This window comes from Rhopilema esculentum, chromosome 2 (assembly GCF_057945365.1).
Source record: "Rhopilema esculentum isolate cy_ngs chromosome 2, ASM5794536v1, whole genome shotgun sequence".
Taxonomy (NCBI): domain Eukaryota; kingdom Metazoa; phylum Cnidaria; class Scyphozoa; order Rhizostomeae; family Rhizostomatidae; genus Rhopilema; species Rhopilema esculentum.
The window spans coordinates 6742898-6770666 of NC_142816.1; the positions used below are offsets into that span (position 1 = coordinate 6742898).

The 27769-nt window shown below is 36.1% G+C and overlaps 1 protein-coding gene across 1 annotated transcript; it reads left to right on the forward strand.

The window, feature by feature from the left end:
• The first annotated feature begins 85 nt into the window (after positions 1-85).
• On the forward strand, positions 86-26513 carry LOC135695653 (doublecortin domain-containing protein 1). The gene is made up of 38 exons (XM_065214804.2): positions 86-372; positions 784-1032; positions 3077-3129; positions 3773-3918; positions 4218-4380; positions 5316-5512; positions 5658-5751; positions 5929-6095; positions 6219-6305; positions 6890-7346; positions 7932-8302; positions 8793-8962; positions 9616-9842; positions 10092-10506; positions 10693-10807; positions 10961-11048; positions 11417-11502; positions 11876-11922; positions 12070-12127; positions 12326-12572; positions 13312-13444; positions 13701-13889; positions 14390-14513; positions 14648-14727; positions 15173-15396; positions 15865-15935; positions 16967-17105; positions 17232-17284; positions 18674-18880; positions 19582-19737; positions 19927-20224; positions 20307-20408; positions 21030-21157; positions 23774-23977; positions 24531-24605; positions 25262-25337; positions 25608-25681; positions 26148-26513. Exons 1-38 carry the CDS (start codon positions 212-214, stop codon positions 26511-26513), a joined length of 6297 nt encoding a protein of 2098 aa, XP_065070876.2. The 5' UTR covers positions 86-211.
• The last annotated feature ends 1256 nt before the right edge of the window (positions 26514-27769 follow it).

Genomic DNA, 27769 nt, shown 5'->3' on the forward strand with positions numbered 1-27769 from the left:
TAAATCAATAATAAACAAAAATTCTAACACCACGATCGAGTGAAATACATTTTCCCGGTTTTTGCACATGTATCAACATTTCCAATTAAAACGAGGTCGTTATCAACAAGAGGCTTTTCGCCCCGCAATACTGCTGATGGGCTGGGTGGGCAGTACATAACAGCTTCCAGTGTTGCTATGTACATTTTTCGTATTCAACTACTTCCAGAAAATGGCGCTGAACAGAAAAGTTCGTGCCAAATCTGCCCGGGACAGAAAAATTATTTATGAAAACTCAGCAAATGATTATACAGGAAACAGCCAAGAGTTTCTAATTGGACATTATTTAAAAAGTCTTAATGACAGCGATAAGAAGATAAGTCTTGGATCAAGGTAAGGTGTTTTGCAATGACAATTTATTATATGCTGTTAATTTGGTATTTGCACTTTTTTTAGCTGCTACTGTGCACGAAAAGAACTGTTTGGGTTCCAACATTGGAACTAGTCGACCACCGTTCTATTTGGGGACCACATATCAAGATCTTAAATGTTTCTTTCTCAAAAGTTGAACTGACTGGCGGCCGGAATATCTAGAAATCATGGTGTAGGGAAGTCAGTCTTATGTTTATTCCATTCCTTGCAATATCAAAGAATTATAGGTAGTTTAAGGTTGCGATGTTTGTTCCATAAAAACTAAGTTTGTTTTTTGCTGCTGACATTTCTTAGACAACATCGAAAACATTCTATTAAACATTTATATATTTTAAGACTTGATGCCATATTCCTATTTTATTCAATATTTAGGAAAAGACAAGATGATAAACCAAGACTGACTTCAAAAATGAAAAGATTTAATTCACATTCTTCGTTATCCGAGGAGATGGTTAGAAGCAATATCCATTCTAAACAATCATTCAAAGATATGGGACCTTATGCATGGACTCCTATGACAACAAGAACTGCTGTTGGATTCGGATTAGACACTCATGGCAGCCGTACCATTACCACGTTGCGAAAGACAAGGCCAGAGTCTGCACCGGGTTTACGAATTAGGTATCTTGATAGTCACCTGCCAAATTTTTTGTTATACCACAATTTGTATTATCTTCACAGAGATATTTCGACAACCAGATTTTTACATCAAGTTTTAAACTGTAAACATTATATCACAGTGACTGAGTGAGTGTTTTTACTGTAACTTTACTGACATTTAAAAGATTTTCAAAGTTTTTCAGTGTATAAACGCTTACCAACCTGGCAGTGCTGACCAGTTTATTTTCTAATATTATCGCTTTTCTATTATTAAGACTAACCTACTAACTGCTAGTATGCAATACCCATTATGGGGACTGTACTATAACATTTAGAATAGATTAAGATGTTGGTCAGCAGTTCTTTGGATCAGTTATTTTACATTCATGATGACATCACAAGAAAGTGAATTGCATAGCTTCACAGCTTTCCTTTGTGAATCTAGGTACAAGCAAAAAAACATAAAATTTCAACTCTTGCACTTCATTTCTAAAGTAATGATTAGACCACTGGGAATAATTGTGAGAAATAATTGTGGGAAATAATTGTTCAGCTAATTCATGTCTGGGAGGTTTTAACAACTTCTAGTTGTCATAATTACTTGCAAGGCTAGAAACACATCTGTTGTTGCATAAGCAACCAGGAATGAAGCAGGGACAGATTCAGAGCAAATTTGAAAGAGGGGCAGTTGGTAGTGGGGCGCTGAAATTTTTTCAGAAATTGGTGACATGAGTACGCCTATAATGCTGTATGAAACCAATTTTGACCATGACTACTGACACAAAGCTCGCATTCTAAAAACATTTTTGAAATAATTGTGTCAAAGCACTGATATATAGTCTGAGCATAACTGAAGGTCTCTTATTAGAATTTCTCTCTTAATCGTTAAATTTTCTGGCTGAACATTATCAACTATGATAATATCAACTTTACAGTCATAATCTACTTTACTATAGTACTATGCAAAAGGGGCTGGCCTGGGGTTCTTTTTACCTACAGAGAAATCAGACTTTTGGGCCCAGAAAATTTGCTGCTTTTGGTTTAATTTTCAATTGGAGTATGGCTGTATAGTTAGACAGTACTTTAATTAATGCACCTAAAATTCAATAATACGCCATTTTACCCTGGGTACCAGATCCTCATGAATCTGGGGATACAGTATTGTAGACGGCGGTGGTGGCAGTCTGAGCATAACTGAAGGTCTCTTATTAGAATTTCTCTCTTAATCGTTTAATTTTCTGGCTGAACATTATCAACTATGATAATATCAACTTTACAGTCATAATCTACTTTACTATAGTACTATGCAAAAGGGGCTGGCCTGGGGTTCTTTTTACCTACAGAGAAATCAGACTTTTGGGCCCAGAAAATTTGCTGCTTTTGGTTTAATTTTCAATTGGAGTATGGCTGTATAATTAGACAGTACTTTAATTAATGCACCTAAAATTCAATAATACGCCATTTTACCCTGGGTACCAGATCCTCATGAATCTGGGGATACAGTATTGTAGACGGCGGTGGTGGCAGCAAAAATTATTTCTGTGGCTGGTTTCAAACTATATTTCTGAGACTATTTAATGAAGACTCTGGCACCCAGGGTAAATTTATTATTGCAAAAGGCCACTATGATTGGGGGCAGAAAGAGTTTTGCAACTACAACATTCTAGAGATGGCCAGAAAATTGGTCTGGGCTATTTCCAACATCGAACCACATGAGAACCAAAGTTCCTAGGAACAACAGACAACTATTCTATCATAATTATGTTCCATAGTTCTATTTGCTTTGATTGTGACATGGAGATTGGACAAATGCCCCTAGTTGCCCCCCCTTCAATCTTTCTAGAATAATGTATGCAGGACCAAGTCAATTCTGTGGTAATTCAATTCAGTCAGCCCCAAGGAACAGACATTGTGCCAATACAATATTAGATTAACATCAATTTTTCTTGAGATCACCATCACTGAATGTTTCTTCACAATGCTGACTATTTAGCAGATATTGTTTTATTCATTTTGCTTTCTTCTTTCGGGGTAAGAATGAAAATATGTTTAATTTTGTTATCAGGCGCTCCGGTTCCCTGAGTTCATTAGATACAAACTCCTCAGCATCATTTACAGGTATCCATTCTCTTTTGTAATTATTTTCCTTTGTTTGATATTTATTTATGGAAACTGTCTTCTTTCTTTCTTGCTTTCTTTCTTGCTTTCTTTCTTGCTTTCTTTCTTTCTTTCTTTCTTTCTTTCTTTCTTTCTTTCTTTCTTTCTTTCTTTCTTTCTTTCTTTCTTTCTTTCTTTCTTTCTTTCTTTCTTTCTTTCTTTCTTTCTTTCTTTCTTCCTTTCTTTCTTCCTTTCTTTTATTCTTTCTTTCTTTCTTTCTTTCTTTCTTTCTTTCTGATAGAGTCTTATTTAAGCAGGTTTTACCCTAAGGATTTTAGGTAGACATGCTGCCCAATGATTTTGATCTTTGTTTACATCCAGTAGTCACAGTAAATTCTCCTACATTGTTGATGTCAATAGCACAAACAGAGCCTTTTCAACATACTAACTAAAGGGCAATCTTGGCATTCAAATGCTTTTTCAACTGTGTCAAACATTAGAGATGAATAAAATACTGTATTACTAGCCAGAGATCAGGGATTTGTCTTTTTGCTCAACGATAGTTAACAATAGCTTGCTAAATATTTCTTAATCATTTAATATTACCAGAGTGTTTTTCTGTATTGTATATGCTTTCCTAATTACATAATTATGTTAATAACAGCTTCGTTAATAACGTCACATGCATCATCAAGAGGAAGGAAATCAAAGAAGGGCTACATGGAAAAGAATGTGACACTCTGTGTGCATGCATTTCCAAATGGCAACCGAAGCCAGTCTGTTAGAGTCACAGCAAAGAACTTGTTCCAGGTAATCACACTTGTTTAGGATTGGTTTGCCTGAGTCAGCTTTTTCTGATAGAAACAGTTTATTTTGTCAAAATAACTCCTTACCAACAGGTTCTTCCAGAGAGTTTTAGCAAGAGTTAAAGCTGCCTAAGTTGGTCAAGTCATTTAGACTTTTTACAGTTTTTCAGATAGAGTTTATGTTTTCTTGGCCTACATATTATATGCAAACAAGAGAGTTTCTTTTTGACGATGCTATGCGGTCAATATTACACAGTAAATGTATGTGGCCGCAAAAAGCAGTTATATCGTTACCTTTTTTAGGTTTTAGAAGAAGCAACCGAGAAACTTTGCCTTCCTTCAGCCGGGAGAAAGATTTTTCTTCCAGATGGAACAGAAGTGACCTTCGCACATCAGCTTTCTAAGGACTGTGCTGTCTACATATCAATGGGAGAGCCGTTCAAAGACCCATATCAATCATTACGGGGTATGACTTCCTTTGAAAGAGATGTTAGCATGATCACATTTTCTGGATAATTGGTAATAATTCATTATGTCGTTAAGAGTTATTTAGAAGATTATCTAATTCTGTAAGTTAAGGACAGTTTCGGACCGTCTGTGTAAGGTCACCAGAATGTAAACTAAAAGGTTTAAACAAAATCTAGATAATGATATTACCAAGTCAAGTCTCATTTGGACGGGTCGTTGTTATAAAATAACTTAATTTGTGCATAAGCAAGATTATCCAACAAAATATTAAATATTAATTGGTCACTTTTTGAAAAAAATACAAACAGTACAAATTTTTCAAAAAAGTAGTACCCAGATAATTGAATAAAGGAATTAAATATTAATAGCCAGTACGACGACAAAGAAAAAAGAATCATGTATTTGTCAACTTCTTGCTACATCTTGGACAATTCCAATTAAGACAAATCCATTAAGACATTAAGATATTAAGACAGTTCCAATTTAAACATTGCGACAAGTCCATTGAACTAAATTGAATAACGTGTCGACTCTGGCTAGAGTCATCTTCAGCATGTCAATTTAATGGACTTGTTGTAATACCTAAATTGGAACTGTCTTAATGTCTTAATGGATTTGTCTTAATTGGAATTGTCCACGATGTAACAAATACATTATTTTTTTGTCGTCGTACTGGTTATTAATTTCATTATTAAGCTGCGTTCTCCGAAATCTAAATCTATTCAAAGGAATTAAATATTGGCTTTGTTCAAACACTGTTGAAATTGACGAAAGAAAGTGCTTGAAGAGAATATGTTTTTGACAAATATCCATTTTGAATTTGAATTGTCACTGTAAATCTTGGGCTTTAAAGAATTTCTTCAATTTTAAAATTTATTTTCCAATTATCTATAGTATTTTTTTAACACGACAACGCTTTTTTTCTAACTGCAGAGAACGAAAGAATTCGCCTCTCCTCCTCATGGACAATCAGCGGGATAATGCTGCCAGAGGAGAAAACTTGTAACAAGAAGGCATCACTATCGAAAAGGATGAAAGAACTAGTCGAATCTCAAAAGTACAGAGTGCTTGTGTTTAAAAATGGAGACAGCCGAGACTGTGCTGAGGTTGTCTGCAACAGATTTGATGAGGTAAATGTCTTCCGGATTTTAATGTCCATATTCTAAAAACCTTGGGCCATAGTTTTTGTGGACAGACAGAATCTTTATTGCACTGAGTAGATGTTATTTTTGCGACGGACTACGTCTCCTAACGAACCGCCGTTTTTCGTTATAGTTTTTGGACGACTGTACTCTTAAACTTGGCCTGAACAGCAGTGCACGCGCGTTGTATGATTGGCAAGGGAAGGAAATCAAATGCTTTTCAGAAGGTATGTCACTGCTTGGCTATGTTAAATCTTTCTTCTGCATGTCATTTCATGACAAGAAGAGGTTTATATCAGTTTAGCCTTTTAAAATTTCTGATTCACGAGGAGTAGCTTTCAAATTCAGACATTTTCACTTTCTTTTTATATTATATTCAGTATCCATATTATCTCCACCTTCAGTCCCAGTCATAAATGACACGATGCAAACGTCCCATGGAAGTCTGCTTGGTCCAGTTTGGGTGACAAAAGGGGAACGATTCAGCCCAACTGGCTCTTACGATTTTATAATGTCAGCAGTTTTGGACCTTAAAGAGAAGGTAACGGAGAAAGAAAAACGTCTTGAGCTGGTAAGAGAAACTGTTTTCTTTGAAATTTTTTGTAAAAATGAACCTTGTTCTAAACTAAATCGTCTTTCACAGTACGTTATGGTCTTGTATATTATTTCATCTAAATTCTTATTATCTTTAAAGTTGGAGGCTAGAAAAAGTGGAAAAGAGGTCGCGGATCCTGAGATGGCATCCCGATCAATTGCGGAAGTTCAGAGGGAAATATCTGAGGTAGGGAAGTTAAAGATTTTGCAAATATTAGAGAGATCCATCAGCTGAAAACTATTGAATTTACGCTGATTCTATAATGAATTTTAACTTCGCTGAAAATCAGACAAGCCTATTTACCATTAAACAACAATTCAAAGCGATCAACGTTACCTTTCTAGAAATTGATCAAATTTTTGTTCTAGAATAAATAGTGATATTTTTCACATCAAAAAGTTTTTGAAATTTCGCTTTTTGCCGTAAAAGCTTTATTAATATATCTATCTACCCCCTCCTTCCCTTTAAAGTCCTCTCCTCGATTATAGAAGATAGTCAATAAAGAAAAACGTTAAAGCATATTGTAATGTTCTCGTCTTAAATATTTCAATTTCGTGATGACATTTGCTTAGACTCTTAAACTCTAACTTTTTTCCATTTGAAAACCCCTCTTATAAGCCCTCCCTAAAGCCCCTTTTTTAAACTCCAAAATGAAACAAGTCCCTAGGTCTTAATGGGGCTAGCGCTAACTAAGCCTCAAAAGTTAAGCCATACGTCAAAAATTTATCGTTTGGGTTATGTTTGTCTTAAATTTTACGATTTTTTAACAGGCTAAAGATGCTATTGAGGGGTACAGAGCCACATTAAAAACATTTAAAGTGCGGCTCAAAATTCTGAAAAAGATGAGTCAAGAGGAAGAATCTTTCGGAAGCTCTTACAAGTTCCAACATATTGCCGAAGTAAGTGAAAACAGCCGATTGGTTGGTACAAAGTCATATCGCCTGAAGATCTGGAGGAATGGAGATAAAAGTTCTGATGCAATTGTTGTCTACTTTAGCAGCAAAGATTTACGAAAAGGAAAACGAACGCAAGATGAGCTATTGCAAAGTTTCTTTAGTTTTTTGAACAGCAATCAATCATTAAAGGAAGCGTTTATTGGACATGGAAGACGAGCGGAGTTTAAGAGAGCTTTTCTTCTGAACGGCACAGAAGTTTTAGATGTTGACGAGCTTTGTAATGATGCAGAAATCTGGCTTTCTCTTGGAGAAGACTTCATTCCAATTGAGTGTAGGTGGAAACCTAGCATTTTTCTGACCCTTCTTTTACAAGGCTATTTTCTGTATTAGTTTATTTTTTTGACTTGATTTTAACATGATTTTGACCTAATAGATACAGGAAGTCAGGGACGCCGGAGAGGGGGGCGCGGGGGGTCAACCGCCCTTGTTGCCTTTTGATAGGAGGGGCAAGGGGGGCTAAAGTGCCCTTTTCATAGAAGTGCCCTTGACGCCGGCCTTTTGTAGGAAGTCCATGAGATTCATATGAAATCCTGACTATCGTGACTTATTTATGACGACATTTCTCGAAACTTGTGAAGAAATTTCTTATGCCAAAATTTAGCCAATTTTTAAGATACCAACAGAAGATCGAAATAAAATGACAGTTACGAATAAATTGTTGGTAGCTGGGAAATAATTTTTTCAAATGCCCTTTTACTCAAGACCGCCCCTCCCCCCTTGCCCTTGGTCGTTCCGGCGTCCCTGCAGGAAGTAAAATACACGGTCTTTGGAAGAGAACAGTTATGAGCTGAATGCACTTATCTGGCAACTGTATTTAGACAACAGATGTTTTTCAAATCAGTCTTTGTTTTTGTAGACGATATTATTGGCCTTACTACAGAAAAGGTCAAATTGCTAAACCTTTGGAACGAACGGTCCTTTCTACAGCGCGATTTGTGGCCTGGGGCGGATGACAAGCAAGCAAAAGCCTCGTTATGGACAGCAACATCTGTTCTTTCGATAAGTGAAATGGACAAACAAGTGATCGAGGAGTCTACTATAGAGGAGGAAAAAGTCCGGCTTGTGCAGGACGTGAATGAGAACAGAATCAGAAACGACAACGTGTTTCTTCAAAATAAAAAGGACAAAGGCCTTGTTTTGTACCCAGAATTGCAGGTCATTCGTAAAGGGAGAGACGATCAATCTGATTTTTGGGGCGAGGATGCCATGCAATGGATATTTACCCAGGTTTGTTCAAATTACGTCAGGGTTGCATGAAATGCCTTGTGTCTTAATGTCGTGTGCCTCAAATATCTTATTCATTTGTTTATATTAAAGATGCTTTTTTGATTTTGTTAATGGCTTAATATTTGTTTTATCTTGTCATATTCTGCTTAAGTTCATTGCCAATTAGCAAGGCGTATGTATTATGGACATCACAAAGATTTTTTTTTAAAATCTACAATTCTACGATGATCCTTTGAAGTTTAGATCTTGCAAGCTGGGCGACTGCTGTAATGTTGCTTTAAGAAGCTGTCGCGCTCAGCGGTGCGATGGCAGTTTTTCAAAAACGTAGGCAAGATCTGGCAGCACATTTTGCTCTATCTTTCATGTTCCTGTGAAATAGACCATTTTTCATGCTGTGTTTTCCTGCATACTCAGTTTTGACATGATCAGCTTGTATCTATGATGTAAGCTTCTTGCTTCGATGTAGTAAGCGTCATTTTTCAATATATAGGATGGGACAATTATGAACAAGCAGTTTATGAACTTGGTATTGTCCGTAAAAGACCAGGCCATCGCTTTTCTTAATGGTGAGACGAGAGTCGAGGGCTTTGCTGTTGGTTTTGCAATGAGGGAAATCCCTAGCATGTTACAAAACAATTCAGCTAATGAAGGGAAGCAAAGGTAATTTTTGATGTGTTTATTTTTCTTCAATCAGCCTCAAGCTGAAGTCATTCTAGCTGTAGATTTGAGCCCAAACAAGTCTGAGAAGACCTAGATATGATTTTATTTGTACAAACTTGGATAGATTTTTATTTTTGAATATTGTAACTGGGTATTTTAAAGGCAGTTATTTTAACTTGCGTAAGAAGTGTTTGATATACAAATGTTAATAAAAAATTGTAATTATAACAGCTAAAATTTTACCATTTTTTATGCCAAAAGGTGCTTGTAAAGATCAGTAAGTTTTTCTTTGTATATCTTCAGGCCGCCCAGCTCACCATGTAGATTATAATCAAGCTTATTCATTCTATGACTAGATTTGTTGTTTTATGTCAGTTTTTCAATAGTCAAGAAGCCATCTTTAGCATCAATCCTTTGTATTTGAAGCGTGTTTCATCATGCAATTTAGTATCACCCAACATCCCCCAGGCCCAGGGGAACAGTACATCGCCATCATTTAATGTATTTGTGATGTTGTATTGCCTATAAATGTGGGTCAACGGATTGATATAGAGTACACTTTATAAGTTCGTTTCTATTATCTTGCAAATATCATGTTTTCATTCTTAATCATTGCCATCTGTCATCCCCTTCGATCACCATTTGCCTTACAGACCACAAGAGCCAACCAACCCTCGTCAGAAATGGAAGCTCACTCCAAATGGGCAAATCATGTCTGCGTTCTTGCCAGATTTCTACCTGACTACAATTAATGGGCTGCGCACTGAAGCTGTTGTTCCAAACATTGAAAAATCTGACGAAGCGGCTCAAAATAAGGAAAAGTCATCAAACTCTTCTTTAAGCGATTCTGATAGCAAAACATCTTCTGAAAATGATTCAGGTATTGCCAAGCAACTTTTGCTATTTGCTATGTTCTGCGCCCTTTGCTATGTTTTTAAAAGCTCTGCTTGTTATGCTTTCATATTTCTTTGGTAGTGCTACTTAGAATTTCGTCACTCAGTTGTTGAATCAAATGCTCCCTCAAATCTTGATGTGTATTTAAAAATGATTAGATTTCTTATATATTTTGACATTCTTATTTTGGAAAGCAATGCCGACAACTCAATTTATTGTCTTTGGTTTAATGTAGACAAAATCAAAAAGAAGAAAAAGAAAGTGAAAAAGAAGAAGAAGAAAGACAAGAAAAAATGGTGGAATTTCGGATCAAGCAGCAGCAGTGATAGTAGTGACGGGGAAAATGAGATTGGAAGGGAAAAGAGGAAATCCGCTGAAGACATCAGGGTTCGTATGAAAGGGACAAGTAGCGATGACGAGCGAACGCCTGTTGTGGCCGGGGAAACAGAGGGTGAAAGTGGGGAAGGAAAAGAGAGTGAAAGGATAGAGGGGGGAGGAGAGAACAAAGAAGGGTCTTTGCAACAAAATGAAGCTGTGAAGACGGCAGCAGAGCTTTTAAAAGAATTGCCGGATGTATTTAATGGTGAAAGGATTGGACTTTCTGTGTTTGAAAGATTCGGTGACAAAGATCCTATCAAGATTAGACAAAGGTTAGGCAGCTTCCTTTGAAACCAGCAAATTATTTAGTTGATACTTTTAAGGCTAAGGAGTAGATATTATCATTAGTTTTGATGTATGCACATTGAACACATTGAAAGTAAGGTTTCGAAGTAGCGGTGTTGTACTACTCTGATAGTCTTACTTGTACTTTGATGGAAGTTGATGCTTCATTTTAGATGGGCCATCAAAACAGAAGATGCAGCTGCCCTCATATCGAGTTCTACCTTATCAGGAAAATGGATTCGACAAGAACTAGCTTGGCCTGTCAATGAGGCAGACACATGGGTGGAGGTACGTTTGTTTATTTGTAGTTTCATTTCTGTTTGCAAAAGCAATGTCGACCTTCGAAAACCAATGTTTGATCAATTAGCTTTTCTAAACCTTCATTAGCATACAAAATATGTTGTGTTATTTCCAATTTTGACAATGTCGTTTGCTTTCTAGGATGCTTTAAGCGGCTATTTGCTGTCGTGTGCTCCAAAGCTGAAACGAAAATTGCCAAATAAAAAGGAGCAAAGCAGCCCATTTTTCGGTGGGTCAACGAGTATTCAAAGTTTGACCTGGTTAAATCATGTTCCATCTGTATTTTGCTTTGATAAACAAATCGAATACGATTGAGAACGTCTAGTTTTCTTGAAAGCTGACAATTTTTATCACATTTTTATAAAAACATACTTGTCTATAGTGGCTCCACCATTTTTAGCAAAGATTTTTTCCTCTTTCTTAATTGTTGACCTAATTTCTAAAAATTTGCAATCATTCGTTACTATCTTTTTACAGGTTTTTGTTGCACATCATAAACCATACATAGGATATTTTTTTATGTTCCACAACTAAATCATTGATTTATAAGGCCTCTTGCGGACAGGGCAGCGTATAGTTTTTATTTTGATTTCGTAGGACAGCCAGCTCGTCTGAAGGTTTTGAAAAATGGGGAACACGATGTTAACCGAGCTGTTATTGTTGTTGGGCCCGACTTGTCAAATGTAAGTGGAAAGTAGACTGTTTCTTATTTCCCGTGTCGTGCATCATGTGGTGTGGTGTGGATGCATAAAGATGGAGAACCGTAAAATGTTTTAAAAGAACCATGTTGTTGTCCCATTTAGAGATACTAGGGAAGGTTTAAGATTTGGTTGTGAGGAACCATTCTTCTTGCAGGATCGTATTGTAACACATAATCGTAAAGAGAAATTGTACAGGGCTATTTTTTTCTAGAGAAGATTCTGGGTTTGTTTTTTGTACCAAAGCCAAGGAGATATTATGTTCCGATTCTCAAAAAAATATGTTACAATATCTAGAGTTTTTTAAACGCATCACTGTGCACATCCTGTCTTAAGAAACAATGTTATTCTTTTGCAGATGACAAGAAAAGTCACAGTGTCTTTGCCGTTAAAATGGAAGAAAAGGTTGTTAAATAAAAAGATATATTCAGTCATGATTATGATAGCGTTCGTTAATATAACTTGTAATGTCGAATCATCCATTTTTTCTAAACTTAACAATTTTTGTAAAATATTGCCCATAGTGATTTTAGTCTCGCTATTTCTTCTTAGCAAAGGCGATTTCCAAGAAACCCAATCAGCCAGTATTGCAGAAGTGGAATTCGAGCAGGTACCTATGTTCTTATTCAAGGAAAAACAACTGCAATTGGATTATCTAAATAAAGTTGTATTTTTATATTTTTCTCAAGATGTATTTTTATCGCCATCAGATTGCTGTAACTGCACGACTGCTGTCGCTGCTTTTAACGCAGCAAAATCCCCTTGCTCTTGTCCAGACACCGTTGTAATAGCTTCTGTTTGTTTGCAGTTTCTAGACAGATGCACAGAGGCTATGAACTTGCCATTTGCTGCAAGGCGATTATTCACTGACACTGGGAAAGAGCTGACCTCTGTAAAGGGTCTGGAGCGAGACCAGTTGGTCTACGTATCGAGTGGCGATGCTTGGATTAATCCGACTTTTACCCACTCAGAACAACAGCGAAGGTCATTGCTAGCCAACCTAGCGTCAGATGTTAATAGAATGAGAAACTACATCACTTTGAGAGAACAGACAGGTATGTCTTTAAGTTAAGCAGGAAGTTAACGCGTTAAGTTTGCCACTAATATGTTGACCAGGTTTTATAAGAAAAGTAATGATAATGCAGCGATTACTTTTCTTAAGTGACTGAGCGTGGCAAATTGTCAGAACCAGGTTATTACAAGGAATATTTCAATAAACATGAATCAAGCTTTTTAAAAGATTTTATCGAAAGCACATCAAAAGCTATAGAAGCTAGAAAAGATAGAGAAGCTAGAGAAGTTTTGATGGTGCCCTGTCACTTTTGAAAGGTATGTGAGATGATAATAATAATAATAATGATAATAATAATGATGATAATAATAATAATCGAATGTTTTAACAGGATAACCTTGCAGTATTAGATATACTGTTTTAATTAGGGACATGATTATAAAGCATATATTTGATAGTAAAATATCTAACAAGCACAAAATTCCATCAAAAATTCTCCATTAATATTTTTGAATTGCTTTAATTCTAGAATCTATCATGAAATTTCTTGATTGATCTTTATTTGGAACTGCGCTGAAAGTATGTAAGATCTTTTCCTCAAAGTTGCTCCAGAACTCTTGGAAATGCGGTTTGAACAAAGTCGAACGTTTAAGAATTTTTTGTTTAAAGCGGCATATTTTAAAACTTTTGGCGCGTTGGCAATGACTCGTTGGCAATGACTTATTAACTCTTTTTTGCTCGCATTTGCAGCCGGCTATTAGCAGAGTTTGCCTTTTTTTTAGATTTCGTACTGCAAGTGAACGGACCTCTGCAAAGCGGTTCCTCTGTTGTCGTTTCCAAGAAATCAAACGAAGATTTGCAGGTGGCGGAAGAAGACTCACCCGTTTCCCCGGAAGAAATCTTGGAGGAAAACCAGTAAAGATCGTTTTTTGCCGTTCTATCTGCATGCCATTCAGAATTATTTAATGCATTTCTAAGATCGTAAAAATCACTTCACCGAAATTAACGTTCTTCAGTAATATAACAGAGCCAATTTTTATGAAATTCTCAAACTTCATTCAAAAAAAGTTTGCTTTGAGTTTTCTGTCAAATTCATCAAGTATCAAGCAAAAAAATATTTTTCGGATAATTTTGCATTCCTCTAAACAATTGAAATCAAAATCTATTTTAGAATCAGGGATTTACAAAGCTTAGCTCTGACGTCACACCAAATAGCACACATAAAATCTGAAGAGCGTTTGCAGAATATCCGCGAAAGACTGCAAATGGGAGCAGCTGGAATGGCCTCCGATGATAGCACTGGCGATGCAACGTCAGCTGAGTTCACTTTCTCTAACCCATCACTTGGACGGAAATTCAGGTTAGGATTGTTCCTTCAAACAGCATCTTCGAATTACTATCCCAATTTTACAACTTCAGCAAACGCGGACAGTCCTTGTTTTTAGCTATTAACGGAGAAAATTGTACAAATTATCTTGACATGGCTTTGTAAAAAGCAAACATTTTTAAACATACTAAAGCTATTCGCCTGACACTCTTCAAAGTATAAAACGTCAAGAGCATAGACAAAACTTCAAAGCGAGGAAATATATATACTCAGTTGTGGATCGAAATAGTCCAATCAAATCAGAATCGATCTGAGAGACCTCTCGCCAAGTCGCACGAAAACACCCAAAGTAGTACCGAAATACATTTAAATTCATTTATTCAAATTTTTTTGATTCATTAACACAGATCCCCTTTAGACACAGTATCTGTAAAAACAACATCCTTGTGGACATGTTGTAGAGAGCAAGATTCAAAATGCATCGTCACATTTTTTTAGCAGTTCTTTTTAAGGTGGATTCTTCTGTTTTGCAGTCGATCTATGGAGCCAGTGAGCAAGCCATTTCAAAATGCATATTACGAATGGGTATACCAAGATGGTTTTATTCAGCTCAAGGCAAATAAGAAACTCGTTATTGGAGTGAATCAGAGTGACAAGGTATCGTAGTATAAGCTTTCTTTAGCCAAATTCTTTGACTTCGTCATCTGAGTACTTGTATGTTTCAAGTCAGAAAACTCTCAGCATATGTTTGAAGACAAAGATTGCATGCTGAGTTGAACTTTCTCTTACAGTCGAAATATGGTCAAGAAATTGTCATTTGCAACAAAAAAGTAGAAGACGCTTCACAAAGATGGATGATGTCTGATCTTGGGTTTGTTTTTATTTACTTGTTATTCCATACAAATCATACTTGTTACAGAAAAATGATACAAAATATCTGTGTTGAAGTACGAACAAAAATTTGGAGGCATGTAATATCAATCCAAAGAAAATGCATGCACACTTCTTGCTATTGATGTGTTGAAAGCGTAGGAGATGAGATAGTCTCTTTGAGTTTGCACATGCTTCACCGATGACCCTGCGAAGCATATCAGATTCCTTTAACTCTTTCTATTAATCTCTCAAGCCAAAAATCGGCATCTGCATTTCACTTGTCTGTTTCTAAAAATAAAGCTCTCCTATTTTTGCACAAGTTTTCGTATTTATGCCTCGGCCGTACAATACCTCGTCACTTGACAAATATTGTCATCCGAATTAGCTGACCACATTTTCTACATTTGGAAGTTAATGCTTTATAAATCATTTCTTCTCGACAGGTTCTTCCATCTCAAAAGCAACGCTAACCTCGTCTTGACTGTCTCTACCCCTCCCTTGCAAACCGACCCTTTCTCGGAATCACACATTTCATCCGGGTATGACGGCTCTCCTGTAATTCTTGCAAGACGCCTTGACTGCTTCAATGGCAATTCCCATCAGATGTTCAAACTGGACGAAATGTCTGGCCTTATATTTGCATTTGCCACGGACTTGACAAACACAGGTGAATGTAGAATCAGTTTGAATCGGGCTTTTTAGTAATCCCGACACACCTTGATGCTCGCCATAGCACGCATAAGCGTATTCATAACGAGCGCAGAATGAAGGCTCATTTGGTCCAGTGTCCTTACTGAGCATGACTCATGGAATGATGACTGTTTAGCCCTTCCTTTATTCATTATTATCTTAACTTATTTTATAATAAATCGGACCAGTCAACGACTTGCTACTTACCCCTAAATCCTTTAATGATCGCCCAACACTACTTCTCCTCTCGATGTCAATATGAATCTCCAATTCTTCGTCATCAATCATTCTCCGCACCATTCACTTCATAAGCAGGAAATTGATTCACATTTGAGGATAGGGGTGAGAATCTAAGGGGCGGATAATTAAGCTGTTAAGCTTAATTAACCTTATTAAGCTTATTTGCATTATCTCTGCTGCTAAACATCTTATTATTTCTCCACAGAGGTCACTGCTGCAATCAAAGCCTCCGCATGCACTTATTCTGTTCTTGGTGCACAAAGTCTCTATCAACCGGTATGCCCCGTTATCTTGCAATTCATCTCATGTTTTCCAATCTATAAAAATTAACTTTACTGGCCACTCATTACTGGCCACTATTGTCCATTTTCAATACATTTTCAGTAAGAATATTTGATTGATTTGATTTGATTTGAAACATTTAAGGAGGTTGCCCTTTAACATTGCTGATTCTCAAGAAGCCCTCCACTTATAATGTTACAAAGGTATATCAAACTAGTACAAAGAGTAAAATATTACCTAAAACAAATTTATAAAATTGAGAAAATTGATTTAAAGAGTAGAATATTACATAATAAAAGCTAACAAAATTCGATTAAAACAATGAAACATTACCTAAAACATGTATTTATAAGATCTAAGACCATAAGTTGTTATCGTTTGCTTACGCTCGGTTGGGAACGTTTATAAGAAAAGCATTGTTAACCATCAAATGGTCTCTTCTGGGCAGGCGTAGGTCAGTGGCAGTATTGCAGAGGCTGTGCGAAGCAAACCGGGATATTCTTGTAAATGAATTACCAATATTGTGTGGAGCTCAGCCCTGTAGAGATTTGAACACCATCAGTATTGACTCATGAACTATGAGTTCCTCAATTGTCTTCCAGCCTAGCCTACGCGCTAATGGTTTCTCCCGGACATCAAACTCTTATTTTTTAGGATTCATGCTGCTCGGTTGCCATTTATATGGGGGATATATTCCCATGTTCTGTAGAGAAAATTAACTTGCTCCTCCGAGCTTTTTTGTTATGGTTCTTTATCAATATTTTATATGAAAACTATAAAAATTGAGAGTTGGAAAAATACGAAGAATAGTAGATTGACTTTTAAAAAAGCTGAGTCCTTATCTATGGTTGTTTATGCTGAAATTTTGAATTATTGCAAGCCTCGTTTGTGAATTATTGCCATAGTTTTGGTTAAAGCAAATGCAGTCTAAGCAAGTTGATTGAGTCTGATTTTATCACGGTGTATCTGCGAAAAATACTGTTACCAATTATGTAATATGTTACTGTATATTAATGCTTTCTTAGGGTTATATCGTTTTGGAAGGAACTAGACCTGGTGCAGGACCGGTTCGTGTTTGCGAGAGTTGTGCAAAAGCAATACGAGGAAAGCTGAAACTAGAAAAGATCGCGACAGTCACGCACTTCACCTGCGCGTTTGGATCACGTGAGTTTTTCCAATTGAAGTCATATTTTGTTTTAAAAATTATTTGTTTTAAAATTGCCACAAAAGAAACTATTCAAATAGAAAAGTCTCTCTAGAAACTATTCTGATGTAATTATTTCCTTCTAGCGGGAAAATCTGGTCTTTCAACAAATGGTAGCTTCAAATGTTTGTCTAGCAAGGTAACAAAACATGAACGCTTTTTTCTGTCTTTTTTATAAATATTTATCTTATTTAAGATAATCAAAATTTGTTATTGTTATGCATCTAATGAAGACGAAATATTATCATGTTACCTTTCAATATTATCTTTAAACTTGATTGTCTCAATTTTGTCTCGTTTTCTTTGCATTCGCTTATCATCTTTTCGCATTGTTAAAAATTGAAGTAGTTAGTCTTTTATTCAAAGAATTCATCTCATAAATTCGTATACAGGTTTTAAACAACTGGCAAACATGTTGGCCTAATAGTTTTATCTATTGTTGATGCCCGGGACATTTCAGATTAATGAAACTTTGCATTTTAAGTAAAAGGCTACCAAATTTATGCTGGCTTATTTGACCTGTTCCAAACTGGGTCTCGCTGCCAACACATGTAGCCACAGGACTGGCAAAACGTATTTGAAAGTGAAAGGTCCAAAATGTTAAAGTTGTGAAAAGGTTTAGTAAAGGCTGCCACTAGCTGGCGGCAAGACCTGTTTTAAAAACATGGTATTCTTAGGATGCCAGAAAGTGCATATGACGTAGATTTGACCGAAGGAAATTCCGAGGCAATATTTTCAACCTTTCTTTTAACACAATGTCCAATTGTTGCATCGATTGCATATATCTTTGTGTTGACAAAAAGCAGGAAAGGTCTTGCAAAGTTTAAGAATAAACTTTTTATGAAGCCAGAGCTGCTTTTGCTAGTCCAGTTTAGTTAAATTCATCCTTGTCAGTTAGTGTCATCTGTACGAGACAAATACTAAATAGGTCACACAATTCGTTGAATTAATATACACAAAATACTAGACAGTTTAAGAATTTAAACGCTTACTCGTTTTGCAGTAAATGAACTGTCTTATACAATCCTTGAAATTGCTTTATGTTAGTCTTAATTACTGTATATTCACTATTGTAAAGACTACAATACAATACAATACAATACAATACAATACAATACAATACAATACAATACAATATAATACAATACAATACAATACAATACACAATGACTATAAAGTAAAACATCTAGTGCTGTGAAGTAAACTTGAAAAGCTTCTTAGAATCACGTACATATCTAACAAACGAGCAGTTGCGTGATGTTCACACTAAGCGTGCAATGTTCTATACAGTTTATGACAAACCGGAAAACAGTATTTTTCATTATTTATTTTTCCAAATGCTATCATTAGAATTTGTGTTTGGTAAGAATGTTGTTATTTCAATGCAAAACTATAGGCTCTGAGATGAAGAATAATCCCCTCCATGTATAGATATTTTCAAGGAATTGTCTAAAAACGATTACATTTTCTTTCTTAGCTTAAGGGTCTTATTCGCTAACCCAAAAATTCCTTCACTTCTTGAATTCAGGTTGACCTGTCCCAGAAAGAAGCGGCATCGTCTCTGTTTGTGTGGGAAAAGCAACTGAAAAGACTTCAGCAAGAATCCAGTGTTCGCATAATTGCTTACGAACTGAATTTGGCTCAAACTACTCCTTCTGTTCGCATATGTGCTCATAGAAATGGAGACACTCACTATACTGAAGGTGTATTGGTTATTGCCAATAGCATCAATCAGGTATTACTCTTGGTGCTCTTTTGAAATCAGGATCATCATTAATCATTATCATCAATCATTTTCATCAATCATTGTCATCAATCACTGTCATCAATCATTGTCATCAATCATTGTCATCAATCATTGTCATCAACCATTGTCATCAATCATTGTCATCAATCATTGTCATCAATCACTGTCATCAATCATTGTCATCAATCATTGTCATCAACCATTGTCATCAATCATTGTCATCAATCATTGTTATCAATCATTGTCATCAATCACTGTCATCAATCATTGTCATCAATCATTGTCATCAACCATTGTCATCAATCATTGTCATCAATCATTGTCATCAATCATTGTCATCAATCATTGTCATCAACCATTGTCATCAATCATTGTCATCAATCATTGTCATCAATCATTGTCATCAACCATTGTCATCAATCACTGTCATCAATCATTGTCATCAATCATTGTCATCAATCATTATCATCAATCATGGTCATAAATCATTATTATCATTCGTTATCATCAACCATTTTCGACGATCATAAGTATTGTCAATTATATTTATTGTCGATCATTTTTAATCAATTGTAATCACCATCAATCATGAATCATCAGGTTAGTGCGATATGTATACCCAATGCTCACGGGAGTCATTATCATTCGTGTTTTAATAAGATGAATTACAACACGTTTTTGTCAATCAGTTTTTAGATATATGCACGTACAAGCTTGGACTAACACAGGCGGCTCGTAAATTGTACACCTCGGATGGCCAGCTGATCACCGACATGAACCAGTTGCTGCAGCCGTATTACCCAGAGCTCTGCTTGCCGTTAAGCAGGAGCTATGATGAGAAAAAGGTGCTGATCTCTTCTGGGTTGTTTGTTGTCTTAGTTAGGGGAATCGTATCATTACGTACATTTGATATCACAAAGGTTACTTAGTTCATTAGCTTTTAAACTATTATTTTTCATGTGAAACGTTCTTCATTGTTTCACGTTTATTTTAGCTTACTTTATGTTTAACAACCAATTTTTTGGTATCATTAGAGCCAGGAAACTAGTGAAGAAAAGCGACCAGAGTTGCCTGAAAAAGATCTCTCAACAAGCCAGAAACAAACCTCGGACTCGGGCAGCGTTGCCAGCGATGGGACGTTCACGTTGCCAAGCAGGGAGGACACTCCCTCGGGACATTCGCTGGCATCCAGAAGACAGGTGTCATTTGCAGAAATGAAAGCAGAAACGAAACTATCAAGACAAGAGGATTGTCTAAAAAAGGACAGAATGGATGTCAGGATCCCTATCGATGTCTGGGTTTCATGTGGCGAGCCATTTACCCCTTTCAAAGGTAAATTTGACATATTTACCTGTGGGCTACTACCCGAACTTGTGGTTCGAGATAAGCAATAACCTAGTATGATTGTTTTTAGATTCAGAGATGCGCGAGATTCGAATTCAGCAAGAAAGAGGAGAGCGATCTCTGGTTGCTGATTACCTTGAACAGGAAAAACATTTGCTTAGACAACTTCAAGGTTAGAATTTGGCATTTTTAAGGCTCGGCCTTTTCATTTTTGTTTTGTTATATTTCTCACAAGGCGAGAAATCTGATGATATGCCAACTGTGTGACACATACAGCCTCATACACATACACATATTTTGTTAGACTGTTTATAGAAATCATCATTGCTGGGTACTCGATGACTCATTCCATTAGTGGTTTGTATACATCTGCTTGCAGACAAGGCCTGAAATACTAAATGGATACACGGTTCGCTGGCGCAGTCGTCGTAATTGACTAATCATAGGAAAGTCATTTTTGCTTTGCTCACCTTTTGAGTCCTGAAAGGATGCTGGGATACTGCTCTTTCCGATAGTTATCAACTTGTCCCTGATAAATGGGAACAATTGGTTTTTCTTCAAAGGTGATGGAAAATGGAGAAAGGGATCGGGGACACGTTCCCGACTCTTGCGATTATATGGGAACCAGAATTTTTAGGCTCAAGTTATATCTATTCGGTTTTCTAATCATAAAAGATTGTTCATTTTTTCTTGCTGCTTTGACCGTAATGCTCCATTGTCAACACTTCGATATGATTGCAACACTTGCACATTTTTCGTCGGCATAACTTAACCAAACAATTTTTCAAAATAGGGCGTCGGTATGCAGGAAGATTGGCAGCCCAAGGAAGTGACAGCACGGTAAAGCCAGGTCTTAGCAAATCATTTGACTACCCAAGTAAGAAGGAAGAACTTCTTGAAAAGTCCATCGAAGAGCTGCAGGTTTGTTAAGACGTTTGTTCCACCTCTAACTGCAAGGTTTCTTTTTTATTGGGAAAAATCCAGTAAAAGACGATGCGCATTTCCACGGAAACATGTTGTGCGCGCGACAAAATTACTGAAGCTTTAGCTGCATAGATAAGACTGTCCACCCAAGTTTTTGCAAAAGGCTGCGATAAATTCACCGGTATTTTTGGAGAATCTGAATTATGGATTGTAAGATATTTAGGTAAGTCCTAAATTTGCAATGCGCCTTAAAATGCCATTCATTGCATATCAGTCAACATTAACCAAATTATAGGCCAATTCGGTACTCCCTTTCTTGTCTAGGGTATTTGAAAAAATGATCTTTGAAAAAATTGAGAAAAAAGTCCCTTAATCAGTTATATAGAGGTATCGTGGAGCTCCATTTCCGATATTGTTGCTCTGTTTGGGGTGACTGTGGGACACTCGCTTGGTTATGCTACAAAAGTCGCAAAATCGTGCTGCGAGGATAGTTAGCAACAGTAGCTATGACGCATCAGTACTTGATAAAAGAACTTAAAAGGCCAACAGTCCATGACATGATCAAATAAGAGACTGCCACCATTGTTTTCAAATCAATAAATGGTCTTGCGCCAACACATCTCTCTTCTCTTTTTACGAGAAACACAACTAGGGAGATTGTAAGTTTGAGAAATTCTCAGACTGATTTGCTTCTTCCAAGAATAAAAACGAGCAGTGGCCAAAAAGCATTTTTATTCCGTTAATCAAAAGTCTGGAATGAGCTAGAATAGGGGGTCAAGCTATAATAATAATAATATATATAATAATAATAAATAATTTGTTTAAAGTTGGCGTACTAAATGAACGGCTGATAGCTATAAAGAAGCTAATTAAGGCCAACTATCTATAAAGAGTTAAAATGAAATAAAAATATATGATACAATATTAAAAAGGTTTATGCAACGACTAATATGGTATATGGCTAAAATGCTTATGCAGCGTTACAATATTAAAAATGTTTATGGTATAATGTTCTAAATAAAACCTAACCCAGCAATAATTTTTTTACACAATCTACAGTCGCATTCTATAGGGTGTGCTCTTAATTCTTTTTTAAATGTTGCCAATGATTGGGACTCTCTTATACTGTGAGGTAGTGTTTGCCACAGTTTTTGACCTAAATATCTCATAGTTTCTATACCATAAGAAGTTGTCCTGGCTTTTGGAATGCAAAGGTTATTTTTAGTTCGCAAATCATAATGTATATTTCTTGTTTCAAAAATCTCACTCATGAAACTAGGGTTCAGGTTATGTTTGGTTTTGTATATTTCTATCATCAAGTACTGTAGATTGCGTTGGTGAATTGATACTGCATTATCCAAAGTTAGCAATGCTTCGTAGTCAGCATGAGTGTCTTTATAAACAATTCTGAGTGCTCTTTCGTGGATTTTATTTACTTTAGCATTCAGACATCTGTCATGGAACATCCAAATTAGGGGGCAGTAGCTAAACTGAGCTTTTATGAAGCTGTTCATTAGGAGACGCAGTTTATCAGAACCCATAAATGGTGAAACTCTAGCAAGAGCATGCAGTTTTTGGCTGGCTCTTTTGCATAAATTTGAAACGTGACTTTTGAAATTAAGATTTTTATCTATTATCACCCCTAGCAGTTTTTCTTCAGAGCTTTCTTCAACAATGGCCTCACCGATTTTGATCTTAAAGTCATCTTCATTTGTTCCAAAAGTAAGAAGATGACATTTCCCTGCATTCAATTTCATAAAGTTTTCTGGAAACCATTTTGATAAAATAAGAGCATCAGTTTCTAGTCGTTCTAAAACTTTATCTAATTGACAGTCAGCTGCGAAAATCGTAGTATCATCAGCAAAGTTACATACTGCAGTATCAGTTACCATTAAGAATAAATCATTAATATATAAATTAAATAGAAGAGGCCCAAGGACTGATCCTTGTGGTACACCTGCAAAGGTTTCTCGCCAAGTGCTGAATGAACCATTTAATTTTACCCTTTGTCTTCTACCAGACAGGTAATTATAAATCAATAATTGAGCATCTTTACAAAAACCATAGGCATTTAATTTCGCAATTAATAGCTCATGGTCTATGCAATCAAACGCTTTTGAGAGATCCATTAACAAGGCACTAACCACCCCTTTTTTATCTAGGGAATTCTTGCAAATATCCATTAATCTCAACAGCGCATGCTGTGTGTTGAAACCTTTCCGAAAACCACATAAGTAGGGAACTAGGAACGTATCCGCGAAGTCAACCATCTGAGCATATAGAAGCCGTTCAAAGACCTTTGATAATGCGGATAGAACTGTGATAGCTAGCCCCCTCTCTGTCTACTTTTAAAACGTAGATTTGGCAATAAATAATCTATTTCTTTTCAATTTTTGTATATTTTATGCTAATTTTAATATTTTAATATTAATAATTTTGATATCTTCTTTATTTTTTATTTTAGTAAAGTTTTACAGCTATTCAAGGTTGATGGGGCTACCGTATTTAAAGAATTTAAAATGGCATGAAAATGAAACAAAATGAGTTAATTTAGTGTAGAACATGTGGTTCATCTTTACTTTATTTTCATCGGCTGTATATTGGAATATCTAGGTGCACCTTTCCGAACTGAAGACTTTTCAAGAACGCGAGCAGTTGGAAGAATTGTGCAAGCAAAGGACTCAGAGCTCGAAAATCTACACGCGGATGCAGGATCGGAAACTGTACGATTTGCCGCGCGGCATAACAATCCTTGCCTATCCAAATGGCGAGAGTGTGGCGCGTGCGGTTCCCGTAGTTGCAACAACGTTTCTTGAGGTATGTTTTCTAGATTAACGAGGACCTTCCATGCGAATTTTTCACAAGTAGCAGTTAACTATTGGTCAACCTTTATGCTTCGGCATTAAGCTTACTTTCTTAACTGTTTAATCTACGTTCTATTCGTAATTTAACCGCTAAAAAAACATCATCAGAGCACTATGTGAGGATGACTCCTCCCCACAATCATTGTCATAAAATCTGAAATGACATTTAGAGATTTTATCATGTAACACAATACATGCAACCTAACACATGCAACGAAATTTGAATGTTTTTGATAGAGAAAGAGCAATTTAAGTATTCTTATCAGGATATTTTGTTCAAGTTATCAAGGTTTTCGATTACTCGTCAAGATTTGTTACCCGCTATCCAAGTTTTGTTTCCCGCTATCCAAGTTTTGTTACCAAATTTTTGTTACCCGCTATCCAAGTTTTGTTACCAAAGTTTTGTTACCCGCTTTCCAAGTTTTGTTACCAAAGTTTTGTTACCCGCTTTCCAAGTTTTGTTAATCCTTATGCGACTGCTGAAGAGACAATTTGTTTGCTTCTAGTTTCTGGACAGAGCTACTTCAAGACTTGATCTAAACAGTGTTGCCCGTAGAGCTTTTACAAAAGAGGGGAACGAGGTAATGGACGCTTCATTTGTAAGGGAACACGATAACCCAAGAACCTTTTTTAATTAATTTGATAAAAATGCAAAAGTAGTTTTATCTGAATCGACTGTAGGTGATAAAGCAGCAGATGCAGAATTTGCATGAAATTATCAAAGTAAGTCAAGCTTGCCTTGATAAAAAGATCCATTATCCTTTGCTACACGAAAAAGCTTCCCTTAGATTGAAAATGAAATGTGCATGTTTAATTTTAACAGTGCATTAAAAATAAAAAAGATTTTTTACAGCCAATTTTAGATGATTTCCAATAATTAATCTAAAATTTTGAGTGAGTAAGTTTCCTGCTTGAAAAATCCAACTTACGAGAGGATCTCATGATTTAACTTCATTGAAAGTAACCATTTGTTGATAAAGTTGCTATGAAGGAATCTGTAATTAGCGTGTCTCTAAAAAAAACACAAAATGTTCTGCTGCACGGAAACGACTCTAAAGTTCTTGACATGTTAATGTGTTTCTCTCTCAAAGACTGCATGTCAAAGCCTGCATGTCAAAGCCTGCATGGTTTTGTACCTGATTCATTCTTTCTACATTCTTACGATCAAAACATTCATGGCAGTTTGAGTTGTCTGAAACAGTCATTCTTTCTACATGGATCTTACGCTCGTTCATAGATCACCGACTTGAATAATGTTGAAAAGAACCAGCTGATTTGCGTCACTTGCGGAGAAAAGTTTGTCCCAACTACAGGTACAATTACTGTTTTCATATTCCATTGCTAGGATTTGAAATATACCCTGATCTATTTCTTCAGAGAGCAACTTAGAGTTATGAGTCGTGATTGGCCCTTTCAGCAACTCTTGCATTTCACTGCGTTTCTATCTGACCAACTGTCTACCTAAGGTGAAAAACCAAACAATTGTTTTCATTAAACAGCTTCAATCTCAGGTTATCTTTTAATTAAAACCCAGTATGAAGATCCATATAACAATTAATGTATGTTTATACGTTTGCACGCAGAACGGAGATACAAGATAGAAATGCGTGCTTCTTGGTCACGTGCAAACAGGGGAAGCGATGTAAGCCAAAATGCCGTGAGTACTGACCTGCTTAATAAATTTCTGCTTAACCATAGTAGAGTTTTGATTTTTAGCAGTTGGTTTTCCGTAATACGTTGCGAAGTACAAATACTATTTTATTGCGAAGTACAATAAGCTACGTGTAGTATTTTCCATCTTTCAAACCTGCAAGGATTTTCCGTCTTTCATGACCAGATTCTGTGCCCTGCAAGGCCCTGCATTCACGCACGGTTATGTTACATTCAGTTTAATTTCATCTGTCGCAAGAAACATTGAAATCTTACTCTTCTGATGTTATCTTTTGATTGATTTCTCTGCTTTCGACACAGTAAACATGATTATTTAGGGTATCAACTTTCTTATCTACTCCTTTTGATTTTTTCAATCGAATTAGTTGTACAAGATTATTTTGGCTGAATGGCTTTTGTGTATGATTAAATCTAGACTGAAGAGACGACTACAGGCAATTTTCTTTTTTCAGAATTCTATTGTAACTTCGGATACTATGCTCGCCCTACCTGCACCTCCGCCCCCTGCCCCTAATAGTGCCTCCAGAACTAAATCAGCAAAACACGAGGAGACATTACATGTTTTTGAAAGTGATAAAGCTGGCTCGCAGAATACATCAAGGCCGGTCCGTCCTAAGTCAAGTCGCCCGAAATCCGCAAATCGCTCATCAGTCAACTTGGACAATGCTGATACGGCCTCACGTAGCAAAACGACGCATGAGATTACACGTTCACCATTCAAATCTGCCTGTCCAGGGCGAGTTACTTCTGCTCGTCCGAAATCTGCAATGAAAAAGCCCTCGATTCATCCTTCGCAAAACACCAGAGTCAAATCATAAATTTATTGTCTTTAAACATAATTAGCATTTATCTGTTTTTGCTTCTGTTTGACAAAGAAACAAAAGAATGCTACATTCACCCTGATGGTTAGGTGAAGCAATTAACTCTCTTTTTAAGAAAGGCCCTTTTTAGATTTGGTTTTGGTAAATATTTTGGCTGCTACAACCTTCTTTGTTGTCAATTTTAAAACTTGCCAGAAACGATGACAACTCTTACTATATTGATATTGAAATATTTTATATCTATTGAAAACTGAAAAAAGCGAACAGAGTATTTTGATATCCATTTCAAGGTATATTTATTTCCAGTTTTTCGGCAAAAATTTGTTGATTGTTCTCTATAATTGTGATATTGATGTATTGTACCTACAAGATCAAATATGATGTAAATAATTTATCTAGAATTAAATTAAACTATTATTAAAGTTTCACCAAAAGTAATGTTTACGATTTCTAATCGATTCATTTGTAAATTTGATATATATATATAGCCACGCTTGAAGCTAACTAAGATCTTATTCTTTGATTTATGAAGTCATCAAGATATTTTCTGTAAAATTGAAGAAAGTAACATCGTGATTCAAAGCGCTAGGAAAATCGAAGCATTACTCGTTTTCTATTTACACGTAAGTATTATCAAAATAATTCAATGAAGTCATTGGCTATGCTGTTTCATCAATGGATTCTGTGTCTCGTAACCTCCTCTCATTCTATTTCTACACCATACACATTTTCTTTCCACTTTCTCAGCCCGCCATTGCCCCACCCCAATTTCTTTACTCTTCGTTTTCTTTACATTGGCAAGCACTCAGTCAATTAGCAACCGTTTCATGTGTACTCCTTTTTTAAAAATATATCTTGATTACAAAATACATCTTTTCTGCAGGTGCATCTTTTGTCAAGGTCTTTGTCTTCAGTTCTCATTCTATGTTCAGTGTTATGACAGTTAAAAAGACACCGATTGGTAATGTCAGGTACCCTTAATTGAACAACTCTTAAGCGTTGCATAGCTGTTATTTTCAAGAACATTTCAGCAACGCAACTCTAGCTTTCTAGCTCAAGGATTCCATGCACCTACACAACATATCTTTTTCTCGTTATTCTCTTATTTGTATTTGCTCTAAACATCGTATTTATTAAAAAACCTTTTTCTTGCCAGACAGTCTTATATATACTCTTGTCTGTATTGCGTAAAGAGTTTTAAATTTGGTAGTGTGTTCATTCCGAAGGGGACAATTCATTGTCTATCTGCTGTT

What these genes read in the sequence shown, in the direction of transcription:
- LOC135695653 (XM_065214804.2), top strand. Translation starts at nt 212, where the DNA reads ATGGCGCTGAACAGAAAAGTTCGTGCCAAATCTGCCCGGGACAGAAAA. An exon ending in TGCAATGGATATTTACCCAG is followed by an intron (nt 8,303 to 8,792) that starts GTTTGTTCAAAT and finishes TTCAATATATAG; the next exon opens with GATGGGACAATTATGAACAA. An exon ending in TTGCAACAACGTTTCTTGAG is followed by an intron (nt 23,978 to 24,530) that starts GTATGTTTTCTA and finishes GTTTGCTTCTAG; the next exon opens with TTTCTGGACAGAGCTACTTC.